At 47.0% G+C, this 11,176-nt stretch overlaps 1 protein-coding gene across 1 annotated transcript in view; it reads left to right on the top strand.

The window, feature by feature from the left end:
* The window catches only part of B4GALNT3 (beta-1,4-N-acetyl-galactosaminyltransferase 3), a 53,097-nt gene continuing 41,921 nt past the window's right edge, over positions 1–11,176 (top strand). The window contains exon 1 of the mRNA XM_079304753.1: positions 1–308. Within this exon, the coding sequence (XP_079160879.1) occupies positions 179–308 (130 nt within the window). The 5' untranslated portion in view covers positions 1–178. The remainder of the gene's footprint in view (positions 309–11,176) is intronic.

Below are 11,176 nucleotides of genomic sequence, written 5' to 3'. Positions count from 1 at the left end.
GCCGGAGCTGCTCGGGAGGGCGGGGGCCGCCCGCACCTGGGCCCGCCCCGGAGCGGAGGGTGGGAGCGGCGGGGCCGAGCGGCGGCAGCGGCGGTATCGGCATGTCCGGGGACAGCGGGGACAGCGGCAGCGGGGACAGCGGCTCGTCCCGCAGCGCCGAGCGCTGAGCTCCGGCGCCATGCGCGGCCGGCTGCTGGCGCGGCTGCGGCGCCGCCGGCAGCTGCGGCTGCTGCTGGCCCTGGGCGCGCTGGCCCTGGCGCTCTGGGCCGCTTACCTGGAGCTGGTGGCCGTGGCCGCCCCGGAGCGCAGTGAGTGACCCCGGAGGGGAGGGAGGGAGCGGCGGTGCCGCGCTCGCAGCCCGCGATCATCGGCGGCCGGGCTCGGAGCGCGGCTTTCCCGGCTGGTCCCTTCCCTGCCCCCTTTCTGCCGGGAGACCTACCCAAATCTGACCGTGCTTTGAGATGTGTCTCGTTCTCGGTGCCCCGGTGCGAGCCTGGGAGGCGGCAGGGATGCTTTGAATGCGGCTTTGATGCGAGACGTGCATGCAGAGCAGCGGGGAATGCGTACCCTGGAGAGGCGCAGCGCTTTGTGCAAACTTTCGGGAGTACAAGGCTCAGGCTAAGTGCAGGGAGCTGCGCTTTTTTTTTTTTTTTTTTTTTTTTTTGTCTGAAGTACAGGAAAATTCTGTCAGTGCGCCGCGGCTTTTTACGCTTCTCTTTTTTGAGTTACAGAAAAGTTTCTTATGGCGTACGGTTTTGTAAAAGGCTGTGATGTTGCTGCTGGTTTTTAAACAACATCAGTGCTTGCCATTAATCTGATTTGAAAGTATGTTTTCAACTACGTGTTAGTGCTTAACTATTGCTACTTTCTGGTATACTGATCCTTTCATTACGTGTTATAAACTTCCTAATTTTTACTCCCACGAGTCAGGCTTGGTTTCAGTCTTACAGCTTTGGACTGTAACTGTGCAAAGGAGCACCATGAGTGTCTATTACAGGACTTCAGCTTGTCCATTTGTTCTCTCTTGTATGTGATATTAAAGCTGAAAACACATATTTATGGTTCCAGCAGCATAAGAGATCTGATTTCTCTGGCTAGGATAAATCCTCTAGTAATAATCTTCTTTTTATGCCTGGTGAAATGAGAAGATGGGTTGTTCTACAAGTCTGCTTTGCATTACACCTTTCATGCAATCTCACCGTGCCTTTTACTGTACATCACTTTGGCAAAACCTCACCAAAAATGCTTAGAGAAGATTTGTATGGCTCGGCAGAGGGCTTGTGTAGAAGGAAGGGAGACAACAAGTGAGAAGTATTTAAAAAATGAGGAGAGAGGGGCTGAGTCAGGTGTTTGGAGTTGTACAGCTGATGGTGCTTTCACTGCCAGCAATGCACAGGGAAAAGGAGGGGATGGGAGAAATGTTCCCGCTGAGAGATTGGGGACAGCAGAGATGTGCAGGATAAAACAACTTGCTTAGTGAATTGGATTCTTCCCCTTTGCTTTAAGACGGTTATTTTTACATCTCTGTTATGGAAGTTATTCTGTTTCAAAACTGAAACTGGAAGCAGTGAGATGACTACAGTTAACTACCAACTAAGACAGAACATGAACAAAATAACTGCATTATGTTAAAATTCAAATGTATAAAATTCCACCAGAGACGTTGCTGCTCATTTCCAGCAGAAGATATTTAAATGCTGCTGGAAAGGGTGGGAGGGTAAAATCCTCTGGCAGGCAGCTCCTCATGGCTCAGCATCACAGGGGGCTGTGGTCACACTGGGCACTTGGTGTCATGTTTTCTTGGCCTTGTAGCCAGAATCCTGGAACCTGCTAACAGGAGGAAGGTTAATCTGTGACCTTCCCCACCCTTCCTCTTGCCCTACTACCTCTAAAAGCCTGTTTTGTTTTAAGAGAAATCAGAAATCCCAGCAGAAGACAAATAGTATTTGTTTTCTTTTGGCTGCTAAAACTAAGTAATATTTCTTTTCTGGAGACAGGGATGTTTCTGTGTATTTGTGACTCCATGTGGTGGCTCTTTCCAGGATCCTGGGAAGCTCCCACAGGGGAGTGACTCCGCAAGCAATTAATAGTTTTTGCCTTGTTTCTGCATTGTCTTCTGTTGCGTGTCCCAGGTGGGAACCCTCTTGGGACCAACCAAGAGCTGCCACCTCAACTTAGCTGATGCAACAGCCTCCCCAGTTATTGATGATAAAATACAAAAACTCTTTATTGGGCAATTTTTCTTGGCAAAAGGCTCAAAGGCCACTTGGGACAAAAATAAAAAGCTGTTGGGCTTGAAAGATCTAGAGGAAATCACTGTTTCTATCTCCTGTGTCTGTAATGGAGTTTCTTCTTGCCTCCCTAAAAGGCATTGTAGTACAGCTTGTGTTTGGAAAGCCAAATATGTTTTTCTCTTTCCAGAGAAGTGATTCCTCCTCTTGCAATGCTGTAAGGACTCAGAGAAAATACTGATTTTCCTCTCAGCCATGCATGAGATGGAGCACAAGCCCCTCTGATGCCCCCACACCATCCTTGCTCTCCAGTCAGTGTCTCAGAGAAGTCTTCAGGCATGGTGGATCCTCCTGAGCTTTCTGCTCCTCTCCTGTCTTACCCCCCAGATTAGTGTGTGGTGGAGAAAGCAGATGTCAGATGCCATGGGTTGTGTGTTTGAGGAAGTGATGTTTAAAAATTGGAGCCTTGACTGTCCTCTCAGCTTTGCTGTGCAACAAAATCAAGCATATCAAATAGTTTGGATAAAAGTGAATAAGGAGTCTAGGAGAACATCCTGTAGTCATCCATTGGCATTCATGATGCTTCATCACCATGTGCTGGGAGAGTCTCTGGCATGAGGTGAACTCTCTGTAATGTTAAAGTCAAAGGCTGAGGGATCAGCCTGAGGTGCAGGACTCGTGCTGGTGCACACCATGGCTGGGATTTCTGTGTGCCAAAGTTGATCTGGAAAGTTGAGCTTTGAGGGAGGCTGGGATGGGCTGGACAGGCACAGAGGAATGTTTGGGCTCTTGTGAGTGATGGCTTTCCTTGAAAGGTGATGCTGAAATGAGTAGTTGGTCAGGTAAAATAAAAAAAATTTGGTTTTTTTTCTTGTGATTCTTATGAGTGTATTAAGGTGATATTCCTACACATTCCTCCCAGGGATCCTTGTTGGCAGGACTGTTTGCTCATGAGTAAGAGGGTATTTCAGTTATTGTGGGGTTTGCCTTTTTGTTCCTGTTTTTTTTCTTTTAATTGAGCATGTTTGGCTGGTTTGCTGCCCAATAGGTGTTCATAGGAATCTTAAACATGTTTACAGCTGAGTGAAGAGAAACAAGCAGGAGCTGAAGATGGGCACTCTCTGCTCACACGAAATGTGGCCTGTTGTCATCCAAAACAAGTTGTAACAGGCAGGACACTGCCTCCCTGCCAGGAAACCCAGGGAACTGGAGACAGTCTGTTTACTCCTGCTGCTGACAGGCACTGACCTCTCTGGAGTGGGCTCTCCACTAGGAATGTTTTCCTCATCTTTATGAGCTGCTACACAGCACATTTTGCTCCTGCTGGAGATGGGGAAACTTTATTATTTCGTGGGTGAATGAAGTGTTGGGGAGGGAGAAAAGACAGAGGTCTGGAGAGCAAATCCTGCATCCTGCCTTTACTGCTGTAATGCAGTTGGCTTGGCAGCAGGGATGGAAGGCACAAGGGCAGGGAGAGGTCTTTCCTCAGGGATAACCCTCATCCCAAAATACTGCCACCTTCCAGAGCTGTTGAGTGCTGTTTGGATGGAGAAGGTGGTGGGTCTGACAACTCCTCCTGCTCCCTCTGTTGTTCTCTTTTCTGTGCCCTGCAGTGCCTCTCTTGCCCACCTGTGCAGAAAGGTAAGACTTAGGGAGTGAGCTTGATGTCAGTGGGCTGTGTTTGCAGGCAGGATGTGCCACAATCCCCCTTTACTCTGAAATCTACTCTGAAATCATTTTACTATGTCAGCATAATGAAAACACAGCCCCATCCCTGAAGAAACTCGGAGGTGAGGTCATTCCCAGCCATTGCTGAATCTGGTTTTCCTGCTGCAGAGACCATGGTATTTCAGGAGTCTGTAAATCATTTGTACTGATGTATTTTATAGCAGGTCTGTGTGTCACACTGAGCCAGGCACAGGGAGGGTGGGGGAGAGTCCTGGGAGGTGAAGCTTGTAGCAACAAAGAGTTGGTGGCTCCTTTTTCAACCTGCCCTTCCCAACTGCTTCAACCTACCCCTGTTCCTCCACATTTTATTGTTGTGAGTAGATAACACTGTTATTTACTGGGAGTGTGTTATCCTCCTGTCTTGGATTGTGTTAGTGGTTTGTGTCTCACTTGGGTTTTCAGACTCTTGATTTTCTAACTCGGGAGTGCACACTCCCACTGTCTGGAGTGGAAAATAGGAAGGCTTCAGAAGAAACTATGGAAATGTGCAAATAAAGGAGTCCTTATGGCAAGGCTTTCATCTCCCCAGTGTGTACATCTTCAGTATCCCTTTGCTTTCCAAGAAAATCCAGGCTACTGAAAAGCACTGCAAGTTGCCTGGCTACTGATGTGAGCGGGCAGGTGTTTGTATGAGCAGAGTATGTGCCAGAAAGGTGAAGTTGGACATTTAATGTAATGTATCAACTTCCTCCTCTTGCCTGGGTGCACAAAGCACACCTACATCTGCAGGTTTATTCACATGCTCACACAGGCTGGCTTTGCAATCCCTCCTCCCTTTTGCAAGCTTTCCTGCCTGGGCACGCACGGTATCGTTCTCCTGCAGAGCCAATTGCCCCCGAGGTTCCTTGGTGCACGTGCAGAGAAATGGGGCCATATGGTCTCCAGGGGTGTCTGAGGGATGAATTCCTCTCTGTGCAAGCTGTTAACCCTCAAAGCACTCCATCCTGACCATGAAGCTTGCATGTCTGTGCTTGGAAACACATCCATGGTGTGTCTGTGCTTGGAAGGGCACTTGTGAGGCTTCTGCTCACAGGGATCTGTGCCAGGCAGCACCATTCCCAAAGCATGTTGTGGGGTGAGGGATGAGCCCTGCAGGGGGTTCAGGGCAGCCTCCCTGGATGCTGAGCAGAGGTACTGGGCATCCTGCTGTGCTGTGTATAAGGAGAGCATCCCCAGCCCCATGTTCACAGCACAGCCTGCTCTCACAGCTCCAGGGGACAATCCAGGGTTACAGGGAGAGCAGGGATCCCCCTGTAGCTTGGTTTGTGGGGTTAATTTACACAGCAGGTGGGGAAGCCCAGACCTCATGGTGGGCCAGTGCATCCCTGCACTGTTGCTGGGGCATGTGCTGCATGTGAACTTGGTGCTTTTTCACCACTTAACTTGAAGTCAGGTGGGTGTTTGTTTTCTTGGAACTTGGCCTGCAGTTTGCCTGGCCTCAGCAGATCCCCAAATCATTTGCCAGGATGACATATTAGCTTTATAAATAAGCTCTTGTGTCATCTCTTAATGTACACATGTTAACTATAACAGATTTATGTAGTGGTGTGCCAAGTCAGCATGTATTCCTGCACACAGCTTCCTGCTGTGAGTTGGACTGGATTAGGATCACTTGGATCTCAGGGGGTGCCCTACACCACGGGGTGGCAGAGGAATGGTTCTGTCCTCTGGAGATGATTCTGTGTGCTGCAGGAACAGAGAGGCTCTGCCTTCCCTCACCTGCAAGTTCAGGCAGATGTGAGAGAAAATGGACATCATCTTTAATCTGGTGGTTTGGAATGACTGACATCTGCAGGATGGAAAAAGGCAGGATGCTCTCCTGGGGACAGAGAGAGCCTTGTAGGTCCTGGCAGTGGGGAATGGAGTAATGATGGGGTTCTTCCTCCAGTGCTATACCTCAGGAATTTATATGTTGTGTTGAGTTTCCCTTTCCTATTTGTTCTTGCTCTGCACTGATGTTACCTCTCACAGCTATTTCCCAATTCCATTTCTTTTTTTAGGCTTGCAGTAATAGCTGAGAAGGACTTGGCTGAAAAGGAAATAAACTGGCTTATTTACATCTGGTGTGAGATTTCAGAAAGACCCATGTGCCTTGGGTGGAAACAGTTGTGACTCTGGGCCTTGGATGCTCACCCTTTTCATGGATTTAGGAATTTATAGCCTGTGTGTGTCATGAGCCAAGCCAGAGTACGCTGGGATCTTGACCAGAGCTGCTCTGTGGTTCTGTTTTCCTAAGACTTTCCCATACCAAAAGGATGTTCCTGATCCGGAGAGAGCTCCTGATGCTTTAAAATGCTTAGGTGGTCTGAGATTATGCTGCCATTAAGTTCTCCTAAGGCATCACAGAAAAAAATAATTTGTGTTGCCATAATAAATTATTTAAATCAACTACGCATTCATTGTTGTTATACATTCATGATGTAGTCAGTCATTGAGATGTTGAATAATTTCAGATAATCCAAAGCTTGTTGAGTGGACTTGAGTCCCCTTGAAGCATCAGTGCCTCTCAAAAGATCACTAATTCTGATTTTATAATTTCCTAAAGATTAGTTATTCCTGACTCTTTCCCATTTGAGTTGTCCTGGGAGATTTTTGAGGGAAAAGAGGTCAATGTGGGTTTTTTCCCCCCAGCTTCTAAAAGAGGGGATTAAGCTGTCAGAGGTTACTTTACAGTGTAGGTTTGATACCCTTACGTGCCAAATTGTCACATCTGGGGCTGTTTTTCCTTTTCTGTGGCATCAGAGGCACAGATGGAAAGTCCAGGACTTTGCATCATCCACGGGGCTTTCCTTTCTTACTCCAGTGACCTCGATCTTAATTTCTGACACTTCAAGTATTCTTGGGCTGTTTGGTTTTTTTTACCAGTTGGAAATTGACAGCCAGTGCTAGTCACTGATATAAAAACCCTGAATACAGATCAGTGGATTGACTATTACAGGCATGTGTTATCTTTTTGACTTTCTTTTTCTCCTGCCTTCTGAATTGTGAGCTTTAGGAACTATAGCTTTACATGGCAGCCTGTGTTTCACTGAAATATGTAAATTCACACTCACTAAACAGTACTTCATTGTTACATACTGTTGTTTTCCATTTATCAGTAAAAATATTTATCTGTGTCATCACCTGTGATGGCCACAGAATTGTCTAGTAGAGCACCCATTGAGTGGGGATAATCTGTATGTATGATACATGTACTTTTTTTCTACCATTCTAAATAAATATTTCTACCTTCCCTGAAGAGGCTATTTATTTATTTCCATGTCATTAGCGTGGGCTTGGCCCATATTTGGAGTTGGCAAGGTGAGACCTTCCTCAGTGCTGCCTCTCCTTTGAGCCTAGTTAAGATATCTGCAGCTCTTCTCATAAATTCTTCACTTCCCAAATTAGTTTTATTTATATTTCGTAATGCAATTTTCTGTAAAATTGCAGTAGTCATGTCTGGGTGCTATTGACCCCATCTGAGCTGCAGAACAAAGTTTCTAATGGGCTGAGAATATCCTGTCCAGACCACCCTGTATTAATAGCCTCCATTTACCTGCTGCAGTAGCTGCCACAGTCCATGTTTTGTTGTAAGCAGGCCAGCTGGGAGTGTTTTGTTTGTTTTCCATCAGAAATGCAAAATAAACCAACCATCTGCCAAAACCAAGTTTTCCCATTAATCCTGTCTGAACTATAATTTCCAGAGGTGCACCTTGGTTGTAATTGTCTGCCTTACATAAGGAGTAAAGAGCAGTTGCAAAATGAGACTTGAAAGCATCAATGTGTGCTAGCATCAGAGTAAATTCTGTAGCCAGCTGTTGTGCCCCATAGTCTGTACTCTCATACCAATGGCAGGGAGTAGTTAGCTGCATCTACTTGGAAATTCAAAATAACATCCTAGCCAAGGGATTAAGAACTAAGGCATTGTTAAGTTCTTTCTTGGCTTATATGTTGCTTCTTTTTCTTGTTAGAGGGCAGCAACAAGGGTTCCAAGGGTGCACAGAACAGAGGTGTCCCATAGCAGCAAGGCAAGTGGTTCCCCACTTTTTTTGTGGGAAGACAAAGGAAGAGGGGAGATGCCATCTGCCACATGGCAGTGATGTGAATATCTTCATGAATTCATATGGGTTCTAGAAAGATTTTCAGTGCTAAACACAGCCTGAACAGTGGTTTGTGGAAAAAGGTTTTGCTAAGTTGGTACTTGGTTTGTCTCCATGTGCTGGCTGGGCCACCAGCTGTAAGCACTTCAAGCCCCAGAAGTGGTTTGGTATTGACCATCATTCTCCTCTCCCCTCTCAGGCAGAGGCTAAACCCTCTCTCTGCAGGTGTTTAATTATTCAGGACCTAAGCAGCTGGATTTGTTGGATGAGGAGCATGGCTGAGCTTGTTTCATCACCTTTTTTTGACCATGTGCCTTGGCTGCTCTGTCTCTCAGTCCCATGGCCATTCCTGCTCTTTTTCAGCTGCTTCCTCAGTCAGGAAGAACTTTGTAAGGTGCATGAGTTGAAGGACACTTGTACTGCTATGTTGGGAGCTTATTTATATTTGAAAAGATGTATTCTAATTCTGTCTCTGGTGTTTTGGTTACTCCTTCTTCAGGGAATTGCACACACTTTGTGACACCAGGGTTTGACAGAAGTTAACCTTGGTAATGGGTGTGTTCCTTTTCCATGGAATTACTGGCTGTAGCTGATCTGTATTTATTTCTTCATGTTGCTCCAGTAGTGGAGCTAAGATTGTCAGCATTGAGCCTGAATTTAATTTGCTTTTTCTGCCAGTGCCTTTCTTCATTGACAGTTTCTCTGTTGATGTGCAGCTAATAAAGCCTCCACCTGTCTTGTTCCCTTCCCCTCTCTCCCAGCCCTCATCTTCATCCCTGCTGCTGCTCTGAAGCAATGCTGGTGTTGCTAGCACAGCTCTGCACTTGTGATTCCTTGGAACAAGCCACCCTTCCCTGCAGGTGTTTCCAGGCACATCTCCCTGGCTGGCACCTCATGCTGCAGAGGGGAAGAGGCTCCTGCAGTTGCTGGAGGGGCAGGGGAAGGTGCACTCCCTCTTTAAACTGCTGCTGTACCCTGCCTCAGTCTGCCTGGTATTATTTCAGTTTCCCTGAACTGTCTGATTGCTGTCTGCATTCCATCAGCCCCAGCCGTGCTGGCCAATTTCCTTTGCTTTGCAAGTTGTAATTGCTTTGCCAATTAACTCTGGGTCTTCCACTAGGCTTTCTTGAGTGCTTTTTCCCAAAAATGACTAGTTGGGTTTTTTCCCTTAATTTTATTTTTGTTCTTTGTAAATTTTGTTTTCACCTTTTTCTTATAACTCTTTAATTTGATACACATAGGCAGATCAAGGAGGGAAAGCAGCATTTTAGCAAGTTTTACTGCTCATGCAGAAGTAGAGGAAGAAAGAAAAGTGGAAGGTAAAACCAGCAGAAGAGCAAGATTTGCAAGTACAGATGACAGAAATTATTGAGCAAATATAAGGAATAACCAATAAAGAACATAGTGAGATGAATGTCAGAGCAGAGTGATCAGAAAATTCCAGTGGCCACTAAAATATTGTAATGTGGAAGGAACTGAAGGCTAGATTAGAAGCAAATACTTGGGATTTCAGTGGAGCAGAGAGGCTGGAACAGAGATCAAAGAGAGAGATGTAGAAACAGCAGAGCACAGAATAAACCACTCTTTTGGGTTTAAAAGAGGTGGAGGAAAACACAAGGGTAAAAGTTAGAGAAGCTTGTATGGATCATAAGCAGCTCTACCAGGATGATTAAAAATGTGTTTGGTGTCATAAGGGTGTTTGGTACCTGGGGAATCAGTAGTGGGATGGCTTTTCACTCTGGCTGGTGCTGCTGAGACACCTGGCTCTCCTCTGTAGGGCACTGTGCTCAGTGCTGCAGATGCTGCTCTTCACTGGCAGTGTGGTTACCTTTTTTTGTCCTGGCTGTCAAATGCTCAGCATTTGGCCAGGTTTTTCTGCAGAAAAAGGATTTGCTAATGTAGTCAGGATCTTTTTTTATATATCCCCTTATTTCCAAAGGATGTAAAGTCCCTTTTCTCTAGGTACAGTGAAAATTGAATAAAAGATGCTTGGAGAAGGGAGGAAAGAGCCAGCCCAGACTCTCCTATGAGCAGCATTTGCAAATTGATGCTTGTTCAGCATCCAAGGTGCACCAGCTCCAGGACTGTCCAAAAGTGTGTCAAACTCATGGAATCCTTGCAGGTTTGCAGCCTCAGTTATTCTCCTGGGCTGAATGAGAGTCCTGAGAGCACAGCCTGGGTCTAGGAGCAGATTCCCTGGGAGCTGCAATTTGTCCTTGCTCCATCTCAGGGATGGGATTTCCTCCATCCCAGGAGCAGATCCCTGGTAGCTGCAGCTTTTCCCTGCTCCATCTCAGGGTTGGGGAGGGATTTGCTCCAGCCCACATCAGCCTGGCACTCACTCCCTGTCCCCACTCCTTTGTATCCAGCTGTGGTCAGGTCCCAGCCCTCACCTCGGTGCTGCCCAGCTCTCCACAGCAGCTGAGCAGGGTGGAGAGCTGCAGGATAAAATTAGCAGGGAGCTCTTCTCTTGCCAAGTGCTGTGTCTGACCCAGCTGGGCCTGGCAGGGTGGAGAGGAAAACTCTTCAATCTCTCCAGCAGAGCACCCTGTGCCTGCTGAGAGGGTTCCCTGCCAGGGTGGGGATGCCTTGCCCTGGGGGTGCTTGGCAGGATGCTGAAGCTGTTGGCAGAACAGGGTATTGCCAAGACAGTCCTGGGATACAGTAGGAAATCCTGATTCTCTCTGTTTCCTTCTTGTTCTCCCTTTGAATGGCATATAAACAGCCAGGAAGGTCAGCTCCTGCTCCTGGACACCTTCAGAGCTTCAGGGGCATCCTTGCTTGTGGAAAGGTTTTCTGGGCAGATGAGGGGTTTGGCTGCCCAAAGAAAATGAGTGTGCATTCACCACTGGCACCCTGCCAGAACAAGCTGCTGGAGATTTCACTGTCCCAGTGGCTGCCCACCCTAAATGAGAGCTTGTTTGCTCTCTATTACAGGGTGGCCTGGTGGTTACAGTACAGATTTGGCTGGACAGGGACCTAGGCCAGCCTTGTCTCTGCTAAACAAGCTGCTTCAACCTCCATGCCTCAGTTAGGCTTTGTGTCAAAGGTGTCAGTGACAATTGTTATTTACTCTTTTGAAATACTTAATGTCCATTAATGGAAAAGCATTCACTGGGCTCCAAATGTGTTCCCTGC

The sequence above is a fragment of the Erithacus rubecula genome (assembly GCF_903797595.1).
Source record: "Erithacus rubecula genome assembly, chromosome: 4".
Classification (NCBI taxonomy): domain Eukaryota; kingdom Metazoa; phylum Chordata; class Aves; order Passeriformes; family Muscicapidae; genus Erithacus; species Erithacus rubecula.
The sequence above is the reverse complement of the archived record's forward strand: the minus strand, read 5'-3'. Positions and strand labels throughout refer to the sequence as shown.